We start from the raw sequence: 18,310 nt of genomic DNA, 5'->3' as shown, positions 1-18,310 counted from the left end.
GTCCACTAGTCACCTTCAGTCTAGTGGTACCCAGCATCTCCTGTGATGCTAGACAACCAGTGTCCTCTAGTCACCTTCAGTCTAGTGGTACCCAGCATCTCCTGTCGATGCTAGACAGTGTCCACTAGTCACCTTCAGTCTAGTGGTACCCGCCATCTCCTGTCAGTGCTAGACAACCAGTGTCCACTAGTCACCTTCAGTCTAGTGGTACCCACCATCTCCTGTCGATGCTAGACAGTGTCCACTAGTCACCTTCAGTCTAGTGGTACCCGCCATCTCCTGTCGATGCTAGACAACCAGTGTCCACTAGTCACCTTCAGTCTAGTGGTACCCAGCATCTCCTGTCGATGCTAGACAGTGTCCACTAGTCACCTTCAGTCTAGTGGTACCCGCCATCTCCTGTCGATGCTAGACAGTGTCCACTAGTCACCTTCAGTCTAGTGGTACCCAGCATCTCCTGTGATGCTAGACAACCAGTGTCCACTAGTCACCTTCAGTCTAGTGGTACCCAGCATCTCCTGTCGATGCTAGACAGTGTCCACTAGTCACCTTCAGTCTAGTGGTACCCGCCATCTCCTGTCAGTGCTAGACAACCAGTGTCCACTAGTCACCTTCAGTCTAGTGGTACCCACCATCTCCTGTCGATGCTAGACAGTGTCCACTAGTCACCTTCAGTCTAGTGGTACCCGCCATCTCCTGTCGATGCTAGACAACCAGTGTCCACTAGTCACCTTCAGTCTAGTGGTACCCAGCATCTCCTGTCGATGCTAGACAGTGTCCACTAGTCACCTTCAGTCTAGTGGTACCCGCCATCTCCTGTCGATGCTAGACAGTGTCCACTAGTCACCTTCAGTCTAGTGGTACCCAGCATCTCCTGTGATGCTAGACAACCAGTGTCCACTAGTCACCTTCAGTCTAGTGGTACCCGCCATCTCCTGTCGATGCTAGACAACCAGTGTCCACTAGTCACCTTCAGTCTAGTGGTACCCAGCATCTCCTGTCGATGCTAGACAGTGTCCACTAGTCACCTTCAGTCTAGTGGTACCCGCCATCTCCTGTCGATGCTAGACAGTGTCCACTAGTCACCTTCAGTCTAGTGGTACCCAGCATCTCCTGTGATGCTAGACAACCAGTGTCCACTAGTCACCTTCAGTCTAGTGGTACCCAGCATCTCCTGTCAGTGCTAGACAACCACTGTCCACTAGTTTTTGTTTTGTTTATTTATTTCTAGAGACATAGTTTCTGTATGTAGCCCTGGCTGGCCCGGAACTTGCTTTGTAGATCAGTTGGGCCTGAAACTCAGAGATCTACCTGCCTCTGCCTCCCGCATGCTGGGATTAAAGGCCATTATGCCCCCAAACCACTAATTTCTACTTCTGTAGTTTTTCTCATTTTAGACACTTTGTGGCCTTTTATGATTGGCTTCTTGCTTTGCTTTTTAAAAGATGGTTTCATGTATCTCCTTCCTCTTATTTGTTATATTGCTGAGGCTGACTTTGGTGACCTTCCATCCTCTGCCACCTGAGTGCCATGATTATAGACATTGTCTACCATGCCCAGATAGTTTTTTAACATATATTTTCAAGGTTCATCTATGGTATAATGTAATTCATTCCTTTTTATAACCAAATATTCCATTGTGTCTATTTGTTCACCTTTTTTAGGTGGTGGACATTGCCCATTTTGAGTGTTAGAAATGATGTTATAAATATTATTATAAATTCTTATAAACATGCATTTTTTTCTAATGGATACCTAGGTGTAGAATTATTGGAATAGCACAGTGTGGTGGTATAGTCCTGTACCCACCACTCAGGAAGTCTAGGCAGGAGGATCTAGAGTTGCATGGTCATCTTCAGCTACATTTTTTTGTTGTATGTCAAGCTGGCCTAGAACTCACAGATTAGGCATGCACCACCATACCCAGCTCATTTGGAAAAACTAAGCACTAACATTAACTTTCCCAGTTGTCGTCTTGTGTCATGGGAGAAGTATTTGAGAGCTGGTGGGTTTGTTTGCCCAGACTTTTTTTTTTTTTTTTTTTTTTAAGATTTTCTTTATTTAATGTGTTTGGGTATTTTGTCTGCATGTATGTCTGTGTATCAGTGAGTCATCTCTCTAGCCTCTGAATCTGTTTTTATTTATAAGACTTTCAAGGCTTATGCTTGGCTGCCACTAAAATACTCACCTAATTCCTTCTAAGCCTCATAGGAGAAACTACTTTAAATGATAAAGTCTGATTTTCTAACTGGTCCCTTTTTCTCCTTGTAGGGAAAAGTAATAGAACCTCTGAAAGATTTTCATAAGGACGAAGTGAGGATTCTAGGCAGGGAGCTTGACCTGCCAGAGGAATTGGTTTCCAGGCATCCTTTTCCAGGTACAGACGCATTGGGTTTGTCCGTTTGGAGACCTTGTTGGTTCAGTTCAGACCTCTCTGAACCACTTGTCTTTAGGGACCATGACCTGACAGAAGGGAAGCGACAACAAGGAACAAATTCTTTGAAATGCCTATTGGATTTATGCTAATTCATGTCTCATTCTCTTCTGTTTGTATGTAGGTTCCATATGATTCCTGGGAGTCTGGCATGTAACACTGCCAGATAAGGAGATGGAGCATAGAGATATTTAATAACATTTCTATATAATTCTTAGTTGTAGATCTAGGGTTTTTAGATCATAAATACTGTGTGTACATACATCATGTATTCCATGGAAAGAAGAGAGAATTAAAACTTGTGTCCCCCTCTTTCATGTTAAAGATACAGTCTCTAAAAGAGCTGCAGAGAAACCCTGTCTTGAAAAAAAGAAAAAAAAAATCACTCCCCCCCCCCCCCCCCAGGTTCCCTTGGTGGTCAGGCATTTTTCCTACCTCAGCTTCTCATGTAGCCACTGCCAATTCCTCCCCTAAGTTTTCTTAGGCAGCATCTTGCTTGGACAGAAGAACTACTTCATTCACTTGTAAAGCACACTTTGCACTGTGTTTGTTTTATGTAACTAATTCACAGGCACCAAGGAAGTTTTAAATAGTTATTTGCTGTAACAAAAAATAGTGATATTTAAAGATAGCATCATGACACTTGATCTGTTTTATTCTGAGATGGTTTAGGTTACAAACCTGGTTTAGCTCTCTATTATAAGTGATGGAGGAATGGCCCAGTTAATTAAACACACTAATACCCGAGCATGGTGGCACACTCCTCAATCCCAGCTCTTGGGAGGTAGAGGCAGGCAGATCTCTATGAGTTTAAGGATGACTTGGTTTTCATACCAAGTTGTAGGCTAGTTAGGGCTATGTAGTAAAGACCCAGTCTCAAAAAGAAAAAAAAAAAAAAACGAGGGCAAGCATTTTGGAAGTACTGTGGTGTGACACACATCCTCTCACACACGAAAATAATCTTGCTTTGTGTTTTACGGGTAAGAAAACTTAGTAATGAGGGCAGTTCCAGAAGTTGTACAGAAAACACCATTTTAGTTGCTTTAAAAACTGATATTGATGTTTATTCTAAAACTAGGAATGAACTGAGGAAAACTAATGGAATATGGCTTTTATTTTGCTTATAGACTTCTCAAGTGATTTTGTTTTTCATGTTGTAGCAAAGCAACAGATCTGTGCATGTGTTTTATTTATTCTTTAGTTTTTTGTAAGGTTTATTTTGTTCTCATGTGTTTTGTCTGCATGTGTATGTGTGTACCATGGCTGTGCCAGGTGCCAAAGAAGCCAGAAGAGGCATCAGAGCCCCTGGATGTGTGATGTGAGAACTGAACGCGGTCCTCTAAAGAGCAGCAGTGCTCTTAACTGCTAAACAGTCAGTCCTCCCTACCACTCATTCATTCAATCATTTATTTAACAGCTTGCTTATTTGTAACTAGAAGTGGTAGCTCACATCTTGGCATTTAGCAATATTTTCACCGTTTTATTTTCTTCAAAATTTAAACAGCATATGAATTAAGGTGGTTCATTATTTTAATAAAGAGATTTTTCAGTAAATTGGCATATATAGTGTTAAATTAAAATATATCTCGGGGAAATTTTTTGTGAGAATATATAGGTTAGGAAATTAATACCAACACTTAAAACACTTAAAACTAAATGCCTTGTGCTTTTTTGTTTGGTTTAGTTTGAGATTGAATCCTAATCAGTTATTATTAGTTATAACTGATTGTGCATGATAAACATTGGCTCTACCAAAGAACTACGCTCTTAAGTCTTGAAATTTAGTGCTAGGAGTCAATTAAAATTAAATGCCTGTGTTTATTTATTTAAAGGGTTTTATGTTTTAGCATTAGTGTCAGTTTTCTATTACATTGTAATTATACATTTTATGTTCTAAATAGTTGTTATTCTATAGGTCCTGGCCTGGCAATCAGAGTAATATGTGCTGAAGAACCTTATATTTGTAAAGACTTTCCTGAAACCAACAATATTTTGAAAATAGTAGCTGATTTTTCTGCAAGTGTTAAGAAGGTAATGACTGATTTTGACATAGCTAGTCAATACAAAGAACTAAGTAGATGGCTGCTCTTATTTTTATTTTAAAATAATTTATTTGTTTGAAAATTGAAAACAGTACGTACTTGCAGTCAGTGACTGTAGAAATCTTGGCACAAAGACTGCTAGGTAGATGTGTCTGTCTGACGAAATAAGACTGCATCTCCTGCCCTTCAGAGTTATTGGGACCCTTTTCCTTCTGCTTGTCCAGCCCTCACATGAGGGTTTGTGCCTGGTTGTATTGGAGCCTGTTCTGCTCCTTTCAGTTGATAATCCCTGTGAGGAGGGGGAAGGTGGTAGGGTACAGGGAGAGGTGGAGGGTGGCAGCATCGGTTGGGATGTAGTGTATACAAGAAGAATAAAACCTAAAATCAGGTGCTTAGTACTTAGAGGATTACTATGGTGCATGCCAAGCTGCCTTAAGAACCAGAGCAAATAAAGTCGTTTATAAAAAGAGCACTTAGTACCAACACCAACAGCCCTTGACTGGAGACATTTAACGCAGTGGCTTTTCTTAGTGTTTTGAAGTAATCTGAAGGAGATAAGATTTTTTTTGTTGTTCTTTTTATTCTTCTTTTTTAAAAATAAACCTTATTTTAAAACCTTGCAAATAGGGGCTGGAGAGATGGCTCAGTGGTTAAGAGCACTGGCTGCGCTTCCAGAGGACCTGGGTTCAATTCCCAGCAACCACAGTGGCTCACAACCACCTGTAATGAGGTCTGGTGCCCTCATCTAGCATGAAGGTGACCATTCAGGCAAAACACTGTATATATAATAAATAAATCTTAAAAAAAAAAAACCTTGCAAATAATGAACATCGCCCACTGAAATTAGTAAGACCCAATGTCTGTACACCTAGTGAGTTAACTGTGTTATTAGAACAGCCATTGTAGGGTTGTGGAGCTTCACACTGGGTTTTACACTTTCAGTATTGAATATATTTTATCCACTGAGCCAACATAAAAAATGAAGTCCACGACAACTAGAAAAACAATTAACTTCCTATAATCTTTTGTTACTCATGTCCTTTACCTGCATTCAGTCTTTCTTCATCTCCTAGAAAAAGAGAACAAGAAAGGCTAAATACAAATGCTGGTTGTTTTTTTTTTTTTATCAGACTTAGTTGTGTTCCTCTACCTGATTTTCCCGAGCACTAGGACTCCAGGTGTGTGCCATATCTGGCTGTAAGGGATCTTTTGAAGTCTATACTTGCCCATCCCTAGAATTTCCCATGTCATTAGACTGGGATGTATAGCTGTGCTTGAGAAACACTGCTGAGGCACTGGCTGTAGGCAAAGCAGTGAGATAGAAGATCTTCTACATACAAGAGGGGTTGGTGAGCAAATAAAGTTATAAATGAGTAAAATGGACACAAACATGGGCTTCATAAAATAGTTAAATACTTCAGTGTATTTATTAGTGTTTAAAAACTAACAAAATATAAAACATTAAAAATGCTTGTATTACCGAAGGGAAAGAAAGGTTGATTCTTTTTTAGTGTTCATGTTAATACTTAAATGGAACTGTATAAATAGAAATTAAGGTTTTAACTCAGACCAATAAAGGAGAAATAAATGAGCTGGGAAAATCACCAGTTCAAAAGGGAGCAAAGGGGGAAATGTAAAATGAGAAAAAATAGATGATAGAAAAGTAGAAATTCCTGGTGTACTATGTAGCACATAGCAAATAGCATATGATCTGCTGTTAAAAACTAATTGGTACAAGAACATAAGATTATGGAGGTCTTATTTCTTACAACATGAAAAGCATGTCTGTTTGGTTTTCCCAGCCCCATACACTGTTACAGAGAGTGAAGGCCTGCACGACGGAAGAGGACCAGGAGAAGCTCATGCAGATTACAAGTCAGCATTCACTGAATGCTTTCTTGCTGCCAATTAAAACTGTGGGTGTGCAGGTGAGTTCAGGGAGTGGGCTCCCCATCATGGAATGTCCTGCTGCTTACTTTCACAAAGTTCAATTTGGAATTACTTTGGGAATTCAAATGTGAAATTATATTCCAAGTTTAAAAGATAAAAACAATTTATAGGTGGTTATGGAGCAGATGAGCTTTTAAGTACTGAATGAATGTTTGTTTGTTTTTTTGTCATTGTTGTTTCGTTTTACCTGTAGTCAAAAGTAAAACTTTCAGACAACCATTTACTTCACACTTGGCTAGTTTATTTCTCTTTGAGAAACAAGATGAAAAGGTCAGGTTCTTGTTTGTCTGTACACTTTGTACACTTACAAGATATACTGTGGCTTGAAAAGGCTTTTCAGCTGCAAGAAGACGTCAGGTGGATACGTGCATGATTAGCTTGTGGTCTGCAGGCGTATGACTGAGGATTGAATTGCAACACAAAAACATAAGCTTACTTTAAATGCTGAGATTTTACTATCATTTTTAGAAGTTATTTTTAATTTGTGTGTGTGTGTGTGTGTGTGTGTGTGTGTATACACACCCATATACCACAGTGTATGTGCACTCATACGTCATTCTGTGTGTGTAGATCAACTTTTGGCCGTCAGTTCTCTCTTTCCATGATGTGGAGCTAGGTCTCTTGTTTCTGCCACATTCTTCTGTGCTTCAGGACAGCCGGGCTGTGAACTGCATGATTCTCCTGTCTCCGCCTCCCATTTCTTGTAAGAGTGCTTAGTTCACACATGCATACCACCGTATTTATTTATAATTTCTTCATACAACTTGTGTCCTGGGGATTAAACTGAGATGGTTAGGCTTGCAAGGCCAGCCACTTTACCTGTGCTTTTGTTGTAATTTAATTGTAATTTGAATGTTAGTTTTGTCAATGACCACTATTGTGCTACAGTGTCAAAGGCTGGATATGCCTGAATGTCCTAAGGCCGTGCTCGAAGATTATATAGGCCCAATACTCTTTTTTTCATAGCTGTAACACATATAGCTTTTTAAGTTCTTATTCTGCCTTTCTAGTTATAAAAGCATGTGAGGATAGTGATCGATGGGTTTTGGAATGCTGTTCATGAAGTGACCACATTAAGTTTGACATCGTGACCCAGAAATTCAGGGAGTTTCTGGTCATAAGAAGCTAAAGAAGACTTCTTTACTGTTAACTTTGTTGTTCAGTGAAAACTAGAAAAATAGCCGTAGCTCAAAATGGTACTTCCCCCCCATTCTCGTTTTCCCATCAGTAGGAGTCAGAGCAGTGGGTATAGTTGCATCAAAGATGGTTGCCATTATGCTGACCAAGCATTTAGTAGTGTCCTTTTATAGTAGAATTATTTATAGGAACAGATTATTTTACTATTTTTGTCTAATGCTGAAGCATACCTTATCTTAATGCATTAGACTGAATTTTACATCCTTCCTTTATTGAAATCCATGTATAGTTGTTTTAATATTAAAAAGACAGTTCATTATCTTTAAATTCAACTAAAACAGGCCAGCAAGGTGGTGCAGGTAGTAAAGCCATGCTGCCAAGCCTTGTAACCTGAATTCAAACTGTGCAACCCAGATAGTGGAAAGGGAACCAACCAACTTCTGAAAGCTGCCTCTGAACTGGAAAGTGTGCCTTAGCATATGGTCACATGCAGATAAACTCAAACAAAGCTGACACATTAGAGCTGATGAACTGGTTTTGGTTGTGAACACTTGTCTAATTTTCCTTCCTTTTAAAGAGCTGTATCTAGCCTGGTGGTGGTGGCACACACCCTTAATCCCAGCACTTGGGAGGCAGAGGCAGGTAGATCTCTGTGAGTTTGAGGCTAGCCTGGGCTACAGAGCAAGTTCCAGGACAGGTTCCAAAGCTACACAGAGAAACCCTGTCTGGGGAGGGGTGGGAAGGGTAAGCTGCATCTATTGCTTAATGTTGTTTTTAAATGACTGTTATATATTCTTGGAATTGTGTGACTGATTTTATTTCAGTGGCTTTTTAATTTTTCATACATAGGTTTATTTTGAGGCTTGCTCTGATATTTACATGCGGATGTCTGCAGTATAAAAGTAAAAGCATAGACAGGTTTTTCTTTAAACTTTCACAGTTCTTATGTGACACATTGAGTTCAATCTCAACACAATAATAGTAGTGTTAAGTAACTTAAGTATTTGCAGCTCCTGCTAGATAGGGAACTGAGTTGATATAGTTCCCCATTATGGTTTTTTAAGGAAGTTTTTAATTGTTAAGATAAATATTCATTTGAGGCATTTGCTTGATGACTGATTTCTTTAAAAAAATGCTACTTTGTATGAATGGGTGTTTTGCTTGCCTGTTATGTTTGTACCACATGAATGCAGTATCCGCACAGGCCAGTAGAGGGAGTGGATCCCCCTGGGACTGGAGTTACAGATGGCCATTAGCTCCTTGTGGCTGTTGGAACTCTTCCACCACTGAGTCATCTCTCCAGTCGCACTGGGCAGGATGACTAAAGCTGACATTCCTGCAGCTGAGAAGCTGAGGTGGGAAGATCGCCATGAATTTGAACTTGGCCTGGGCTACAACGTAAGATTATTTTAGCATCCCCCTCTCTGAAAAAAGAAATAAACTTTACTCAGGGTCCTCTAATGTTCTTAACAAAGTTTAGTTGCCTTAGCTGTTAGCTATTCAGTTTTATTGTTTAACCTTACAGGCCCAGGTAAAAGTCATAATTATTCTAGTATAGGCCTAATTTTTTCCTAAATGCCAAAATAAACTGTCCTTGTGAAAACATAAGTACATTAAAAAAAAAAAAAAACTTCTTGGCTTGGTGGTGGTGGTGGTGCACGCCTTTAATCCTAGCATGCGGGAGGAGGAGGCAGGCGGATTTCTGAGAGTTCGAGGCCAGCTTGGTCTACAAGAGCTAGTTCTAGGACAGAGGCTCCAAAGCTACAGAGAAACCCAGTCTTGAAAAAACCAAAAAAGAAAAAAAAAGGATCTATCCCATTCCATAAGCTGTTTATTCACACTTCTTGTTTTAGTTTTAATGCAGTCCTATCTGTCAGTTCATGGGGATTATTGCTCATGCGTTGAAGTCTTTTTCAGAAAGCTCTTACCTGTACCTATAGCCACTTTCATAGGATGAGTTTGCAGCCCACTTGGGTTTTAATAAAGGATGTTTTAATTTGAAACTTACTTGTATTACTCGACAAATATCTAGAATATACTTTTCAGATATGTTTTAAAAAACAAAAGAGAAATTACTACTAATAGTATCATTGTAGAAAATATTTTTCAACCTATCTTTTGACTTAACTACTGAAAATTGATTCCATTTTTTTTTTCAGGGTGACTGTCGTTCCTACAGTTATGTGTGTGGAATTTCCAGTAAAGATGAACCTGACTGGGAATCCCTTATTTTCCTTGCCAAACTTATCCCCCGAATGTGTCATAACATTAACAGGTACATTGTGCAGATGGCAGGGGAGATGGGTGTGTGTGGATGAAGTATAAGGAGAAGATCTATATTTTAAGGTCTTTGGTTAATGAGAGACTAAGATAGTAGATGAGAGAGGATGATTCTGTAGTCACAGCTGTTTGTGATTATAACTTGTCGTTTTCTTATGCTTTGGTTATAGTTAGGGAAATATTTATTATTCTGTATTTTGGTCCTTAATCACAATATAATTATTTTGCTTCTTTAAGAAAAACATTTAAAGAATAAACAATTTTGGGCACTGACTAGATGGCTCAGTGGTAAAGGTACTTGTCACTAAGCCTGATGGCCTGAGTTTCATCCCTGGGACCTTCATGGTAAAGGAGAGAAGGAACTTTGACAGGTTGTCATCTGACTTCCACACATGATATGGCACATATGCATCTGAAAAAACCAATAATTCATTTTAAAGACAGTTATGCTGGCTAGTTTTATATCAACTTGACACAAACTATTGTCATTTAGGAAGAGTGACCCTCAACTGAGAACTTGCCTCCATATGACTGACCTGTAGGCAAGTCTGTATTGATTTTTCTTAATTAGTGATTGATGTGGTAGGGCCCAGCCCATTGGGGGGCCACCTCTGGGCTGCTAGTCCTGGGCACTCTAAGAAAGCAGATTGAGCAAGCCATAAGGAGCAAGCCAGTAAGTAGTATTCTTCTGTGACCTCTGCATCACTTACTGGACTCCAGGTTTCATCTCTGCTTGAGTTCCTGCCCTCTCTTCTTTTGATAATAGAATGTTGTCTAGAAGTATAAGAAATAAATTACCATTAGTTATGGTATTTTATCATAGTATTAGAAACCTACCAAAGACAGTAGCAGATTGGTATATCCTTGCACTAGAGAACGAGGTATATATATATAGCTCTAGACCAGTAATGTTTGTGGTATTGGCTATTGGAAAACGAATTAAAATTGCATAATGTTGAGAAAGGTAAGAAAATTTTTTGTTTAGAATTGTGCCCAGTGCTACACTGTGGAAAGGGAAGGAAGCATAAGACTAGGTTGAATCTCCATGTTGTGTTTGGTTAGGAAGACATGTCAGGCCACAGGATTCTCTTACACAGATGGAGAATTTTGAGAATCACAGTAGTGTATCCTTGGACCAGGAATAGTCACTGCTGGAGTTCAGGAGGTGAAAGTGCAGATTTAACTACTTATCTTTAAAAAGACTACTAATGAGTATTAGCCACTGCCTGTTTATTACAAAACAAATGATGCATGTCATTTAATGTTTACCATAATACAGGTTATACACCAGAACTCAGATCATGAAAAGTTTATAGAAAGTTTTACTTGACAGTCCAGATTGAAGTAAAATTGATTTACAGTCAAGTGAATGTGATCTCTCAAAGTAGCAATCCTATTTCCATAAATACTGTCATTGTTTCTCTTTGCAAGATAAGACTGGATTTAACACAAAGAGAGAGGATGCAACCACAGAGATTATGTCATGGGTTATGCTTCCTAACCCCTAGGGAAGTCTCCAAATCTAGCAGGACTCCCCTGTTTCTTCAATTGTGATCATTAGCCTATCACTGAAAATGGTTAATACGAGGGGTATCATCCATCTGTGTTACTCTTAACTGTGTCATTTTAATTCGAATCCCCTGAAGTGCTTCCTCTTACAGAAAGGCAGTTAAGTGTGATTTGTATATAATATCAAATAAAGGATATTTACCACTTCTTACCAAAGCCTCAGTTTAGAGCCAGAAATGCTGATTAAATATTATTTCATAGCTGTTTCTTTCCAGTTTTTTTTTTTTAATATATTTGCTTTACCAAGAAGAGTTGCTTGAGACTTCTTTTGTCTTTAGTTTGCTACAGAAACTTGAAACTTTCCTTTTAGTGTCAACTTGGAAGGGAGTGTTAAGGAGAGAACTGGGAAAGCCAGACTTCCAAATCTGCAGGGACATGCCACATTGAACTGCTCTGAGGTGAACCAATTCCCAAGTACAGCCTCTGACAGTGGCGTGTTTTTTCTGGTGTGTTTCCATCTAGAGTTGTCTATATCTTTGGCCCACCAGTTAAAGAACCTCCTACAGATGTCACTCCCACTTTCTTGACAACGGGGGTGCTCAGTACTTTACGCCAAGCTGATTTTGAGGCCCATAACATTCTCAGGGAGTCTGGTAAGTAGCTCTTTCTGTTTATCACTGTACACTGCAATTTAAGGTTTTTAGATGTTACTAGCAGTAGGATGTAGCTCTTGCTTTTCAGTTATGGGAGGTTCTATAATATTGCCTTTCAAATAAAATGAATTTATCTTTGTGGCCATTTACAGGCACCATGCTTGTGTTGCAGGTGTTGAGGTGGCCCACCCAGCTGTCTTCGTGTCACAGCTTGCAGACAGTGTTCTTGTCATTGTCCACTTGCTTTGAACATTTTCAGGGTTTTTATGGTTGATGCTTTTGCTATTGAAAAATAGCAAATGTGTATCACCGAAGAGCTAGCTGGGCCCGGACACAAGAAAGCTGTGGTGTGCCGCATCTGAAGGTGAAGTCAAGGCAGGGGCCAGTTCAGTGTTGATGGTCTTTATACATCTTAAATTAGATGTCTTTAAACAGAAAGGCACTTAAAACTTGGATTTGCAGAGAGTAAAATTTGATCAGAGGTTTATAGGAACTAAGCCTTATATTTCCCCTGGGAAGAGTGGGCTAGTGTTAACTAAATTGGCGTTTACAGTATAAAATGCAGGACTACCTGAAATAACAAAAATGGACTCTCCCTTAATGTATGTTTCACTTTTTTTTTTTCTTTTTTCGAGACAGGGTTTCTCTGTGTAATAGCCCTGGCTGTCCTGGAACTAGCTCTTCTAGACCAGGCTTGCCTTGAACTCACAGAGATCCTGTCTCTTCCTCCTGAGTGCCTGGATTAAAGGCGTGTGCCACCACTGCCCGGCTTCTTATTTATTTTTTTGTGATGAGCTCTCAGTATATAGTTTGACATTGACTCAGTATATAGCTCTGACATTGGAGGTCTTGTGTCTCAACCTCCCATGAGCTTAGAGTACATATGTGACCTACCACACCTACATAAAATTCTGCTATATCCACTTTCAATACTGTAGAGTATTTGATTAAGTGTGTGATGAGTATCCCAGTGTGTGTAAGTGGTGGAGAAAGAGGGAGAGATGCTTTGTAGGGGAGAGAAAGACGGAGGGATGATGGAGATGCTTTGTAGGGGAGAGAAAGACGGAGGGATGATGGAGATGCTTTGTAGGGGAGAGAAAAATGGAGAGATGATGGAGATGCTTTGTAGGGGAGAGAAAGACAGAGAGATGATGGAGATGCTTTGTAGGGGAGAGAAAGACGGAGAGATGATGGAGATGCTTTGTAGGGTTTCCTTGAGTTAGGTTAGAGTATTTTTCCATAGTGTGGGGATGATAAGCACTACATGTTTCTTTCTCTAGGGTATGCTGGGAAGATAAGCCAGATGCCAGTGATTTTGACCCCATTACATTTCGATCGAGATCCACTTCAGAAGCAGCCCTCATGCCAGAGATCTGTGGTTATTCGGACCTTTATTACTAGTGACTTCATGACTGGTGTGCCTGCTACACCTGGCAATGAGATTCCCGTAGAGGTAATTTGTGTTCCCTTTTCTAATGCACACATCAGTGCCTCACTTGTTACATAGTACAGTGGTGCAAAATAGGCTGTGATAGATGCTCTCATTCTTCCTTCCTGTCTCCACTTAGTATTCAGTGCTGTGTAGCTGATAGGGACTTTTAATACAGCTTCCAGATGTCTGCTTGTTCTGATGGCTACATAGAAAGTAACCTAGTCCTGCTGAGTTTACTGCTATAAAAAGTGTTCTTATATAAAAGGACAATCCAGGAGTGGAGAAGAGTTGGGCTTTATAAGAAATAAGAATGAGATTTGATGCTATTAAGAATTATTATTTTTTTGTTTTGTTTTTTTGTTTTTTCGAGACAGGGTTTCTCTGTGGTTTTGGACCCTGTCCTTGGAACTAGCTCTTGTAGACCAGGCTGGTCTTGAACTCACAAAGATCTGCCTGCCTCTGCCTCCCAAGTGCTGGGATTAAAGGCGTGCGCCACCACCGCCCGGCTAACAATTATATTTTTTATTTAAAGATGAGTCTTATTTTTCTTAGGCTGTACTTGTACCTCCAGCTAAGGATGATCTTGAATTTCTGAATCTCCTGCCTTTGCCTCCCAAGCACTGGGATTCCAGGCATGTACCACCTTGCTGGGGATTGAACCCAGACTCTTGTGCATGCTAGGAAAACACTGTAGCAATCGAACCCTACAATTCCATGTTTTTACCACTCGTCTTTCTACCAAAGTGTTCCAAAGGAGTTATTTACACAACAGCAGGTGAACAGTTGAACTCATAATTTATGAAATATTAACATATAAAGCGACACGTTTGGATGCTATTGCAGTGCCAAACATTTGAGGAGTACTGACTTTAAGTCACTGTACCTACAGAGAGATATTATCTAAGTTTAATCAGAGCCATCTGTCTTATGTAAAGAAAAATGGCCAAAATAGTTCATGTTTTAATTTTAAGGGGCAAGTATAAGCCCTTAAGGATTGTTGAATATACGGTGGATTCTCATTCTTTCTTGTAATCTTTGTTTTATAAACAGGTCGTGCTAAAGATGGTCACTGAGATAAAGAAGATTCCTGGAATTTCTAGGATTATGTATGACCTAACATCAAAGCCCCCGGGAACCACTGAGTGGGAGTAATAAATACATTGTTGTTACGAACTGTGTGCAGTTGAGGCTCATTAGAAACCATTTGTTAATGACGCAGTACTGTGGAAAATGTTCCCAAAGCAGCTGTTTCATATCTGAGTTCTCATAGCAACACTACATGGTTTAAACGTGGAGCTGGGAGTGAAGAGTTTGTATGTATGGGGAGATAACAAGGCGCCATTGCCCACGTGCGGACAGACTGCTCTTGCTGTTGCCTCACTTCCTCTTATGTGTGAACTGTCTATGACAGTAGGCGACTGGGGCTTCTGTCCGCTTGCTCTTAGAAACACCCTTTATGTACCAGTGTAACTGACTGTGTGTGCCTTCGGAGAACCTGAACTTTGCTGTATGTAATTTTATTTCTCCAAAGTGTGAGGAAGAGTTGTACGTATCACAGAAAGGTATAAGAAAGCTGCTGAGAAACTCTTAGGCAGGATATTAGGGAAGTAAAATGTTAAGTTGCTTCAAAGATGTCGAGCACCAGGGATTTATTATGGAGGTATGTAGAGGTCACAGCATGGCAGGTAGGAAGGGGGTGCTGCTGTCATGTTCTTTTAGTTTGCCTGGTCAGAGGTCACAGAAGCCATGATCCTCCCTCCCTCCTTCCCTCCCCCATATCCCACGAGTGGGAGAGGAAATGTTTCTATTTCTTAGGAAAGAGCTGTCAGAAGACACCTAGGTCTGAATTGTGCGCAGGTTTACCGCTTCCTGCGCAGGAGTCTTGACTGGTGTAAGGTATTTGTCAGCCCCTTTCTACCTATTAGCTTGTGGAGAGGGTTCAAGGCCAGTGCTGGTCTCGGTGCCATTGCCAACAGTTTCTACAAGTTCTTTATAATAGTCATACAAACCTGAAAAGGGCAGTAGAAAGAGTTAAATTCTAGAATATTACCATGTTTTTCTCACCTGCTTAGCTTACCTCAGGTTGCTGTATGTTTCCTAGTACCAATTTCTATTTGGGATTCAGTGTTAAAAGGAGATAGAGCAGAGGTCATCTTTCCTGGCTAGTCCAGAGGATAGCCAGAAACTGCTGCCGGATCCAGAGGGAGAGGCCCTTCGGTAACAACAGACATCCAGACTGAACAGAGCATTTTTCTTCACAGAAGGTTGAGTGTTCATTGTCTGTTCTGGTGGATTTCATAGATTTAAGCAGATTGAGAGTTGTGTTATTTCTTAATGGGAACTAACCAGTATAAAATGCTTAGCAAGGTGTCAGTACATGTTTGGTTACATAAAAAAAACCTTCCTGTTGTAGAAAACTGTTTGTGGTATAAACAGTTGGAATTTGGAAGACTGTGTGAATTTTTTTTCCTGAGCTTTGTCTTGTGGCACACAACTTACTGCTATGGTCTGTGTAAAACTGGTCAGGCGGTCAGTTCATTTAGAAGTGCTGCTCCTTTGTAATCTTTGCCTTCCGAACATTGGTGGTGTATATTATGCTCAGATCTCAGGCAGACTGGAGTTAAAGTAATTAATTTTTCCTCGCACAGTCGCTCCAATGTCTTTATGCAATCCTTACTCTGGAAAAAAAAGTCGCTCCAAAACATACCCACACATGATTCAGAAGAATTCTGGGACTGAAAGATTGTTTTCATGTTTATCATCTTATCTTCTTGAGTGGTCATTTTTGCCCTGTACTGTGTAGCTTACTTGCTAAAGTCAAGGCAGTTCCTCTGAGCTACTGAAAATAGTTAGAATCAAGGAGACAAGCTCATCTGGGAGGTGGTTACAGTGACTTTAAGAACCAACTGCCAGGTTTTCTTGGACGTAGCCATCCTTGCATTAAGTGTGTTCCAGCCCTCAGGTCATATGACCTCACAGGTTGTTCACTTTGTACCCAGGCTTAGTGCACAGTCTCAGTTATCACTTGGTAGCCCAGACTGTTTGACATGTTCCATTACTTACTTGGGACACTTCTACATAGTTGTATTTTGTTTCTTTGTAACTATTACAGAAAGTCAGATCATGTAATTTACTTCAGGAAATATCAAGAACTAACTAACTAAATCCCAGTCCTGTCTTAGTGGACCTATCAGTGATGGTCAGTTCTGTTAGACATAATAACCTGGTATAATTTTTGAGGGCAAGTTTTTAGATGCATCTCAGTGACTGGATTGTACTGTTTTTTCTCTTCATCTTGGAGTAACTACATGCAAACATAAATTATAAAAGTTATTTCCTCACTCTGGGTTTAGCTACTGATGGCGAGTTTCAGTGAATAATTGAATTCTCCTCTATACAGAGTAGAATATGAGGGTATTTATGTGAAATGGACAGTAGTGGCCATCTTGCTTGTTTGCCTTGCTGTTAACTAGACATGTGGATCCATTTATCTCATGAAGTTCCAACATCACACCTAACCCTGAATATTTATCCTCATTTTCTCTGTCTCCCAGAGCAGAATATATGTAGCTCAGCCTCAAGTTTGCCACGTATTTGAGGGTGGTCTTGAACATCTGACCACCTCCCTAGTGCTGGAATTAGAGGAATGTACCCTTGTACCCAATTTATGCTTTGCCGGTCATTGAACCCAGAACCACGTGTCTGTTTGGCAAGGACTCTACCAACTGAGCCGCTTGCTAGTGGTTAGTTTTATAAACAAGAAAAAGCATAACAGGACAGTGGAGAAGCTGGGTACTTCTAACACATTTGTTCAAAATATAAAACATAACCCGTGTATTCACCTGCCACCACCAGCTAAAGAACATACCATCAAGATTTGGTCATGTCAGATTCTTGAGAATGCTTAGTGTCTTCACTGTTTTGGAAGAACTGCCAGAGTATGTCTCAGCTTTGACAACAAATGGTATGTGTAGCTCTGAGCTGTTGGCAGAGCAGGAGCTGGAATTCAGACTTGGTGAATTTATCTCTGTACAACTTAATCAGGGATAAATGACGGTCACAGTGTTGTCTCTTCCTGGAGTTCTGGACGTTTCTCACTTGCAGTGTTCTGACTTTGGCATTGCTCTCTCGCATGAGCCTCTCTCCCTACTCCTTTTCTCCAAGATCTTCAGAGTGTAATTCCTTGGTCCCAGTCTGGAGTTAACTGGAAACTGAGCACAGGTTAAATATTTCGATTTGGGAGTTCTCTCTTGTCTTGACTGAAGTAGCTGTACCAGATGGCAGAGGAAAACTCTTACCACACGAGACTTTCGCTGCAGTCATGACTTTATAAACATTAAACAGCTGGACAAGGAGTCCCCAGAATGTCAAGGTGGCACCTTTTCAATAGTAGACATGCCGTGTATATGCAGAAGAGTCATATCCCATGAAAGCCTTAACCTTAAGTGATCCCAACCTTGGTTGCTGTCGCCTGAGGAATTAAAAACAAAGTTCAGATGATGTAAGAGTGGAGTGGAGACAGTGCCCATGCTCAGGTTGTTTCTCAGCGGGAAGAAATCACTATTAAGGAATACACCTGCTCTCCTGTTAGAGTTTAAGTCCTAGTCACACCGGTGAGGAATGGAGACTGGAGAGTCTTGTTTAGCTAGGTTTGGATTGTGGGGCCACATGTGGACTGATTATCCATGTTCCAGGACTCAGAAATACCAGCCTGTGTGGGGAATCTGTTGGACTGGCAGTTACCCATATGCCAGCTGAATACTCGCATGGACTTATTCACCCTCTTCCTTCCTATTTTTACTTTTCTCTACCCCTGTGTTGTAACCATCTCGAGGCCTGAGACTCCTGCCATGAACTAAGCTATTCCTGTACC

The 18,310-nt window shown here is 40.3% G+C and overlaps 1 protein-coding gene across 1 annotated transcript in view; it reads left to right on the top strand.

Annotated features, from left to right (window-relative positions):
• Gmps (guanine monophosphate synthase) overlaps positions 1–14,606 on the top strand; it is a 42,767-nt gene extending 28,161 nt beyond the window's left edge. Inside the window, exons 10-16 of the mRNA XM_041659077.1 lie at positions 2,272–2,377; positions 4,350–4,465; positions 6,279–6,404; positions 9,723–9,838; positions 11,875–12,005; positions 13,286–13,458; positions 14,488–14,606. Of these exons, the coding sequence (XP_041515011.1) occupies positions 2,272–2,377; positions 4,350–4,465; positions 6,279–6,404; positions 9,723–9,838; positions 11,875–12,005; positions 13,286–13,458; positions 14,488–14,589 (870 nt within the window). The 3' untranslated portion in view covers positions 14,590–14,606. The remainder of the gene's footprint in view (positions 1–2,271; positions 2,378–4,349; positions 4,466–6,278; positions 6,405–9,722; positions 9,839–11,874; positions 12,006–13,285; positions 13,459–14,487) is intronic.
• The last annotated feature ends 3,704 nt before the right edge of the window (positions 14,607–18,310 follow it).

Source organism: Microtus oregoni, unplaced genomic scaffold (assembly GCF_018167655.1).
Source record: "Microtus oregoni isolate MIOR12 unplaced genomic scaffold, Mior012 000010F_ref0000083, whole genome shotgun sequence".
Lineage (NCBI taxonomy): Eukaryota > Metazoa > Chordata > Mammalia > Rodentia > Cricetidae > Microtus > Microtus oregoni.
The sequence above is the reverse complement of the archived record's forward strand: the minus strand, read 5'-3'. Positions and strand labels throughout refer to the sequence as shown.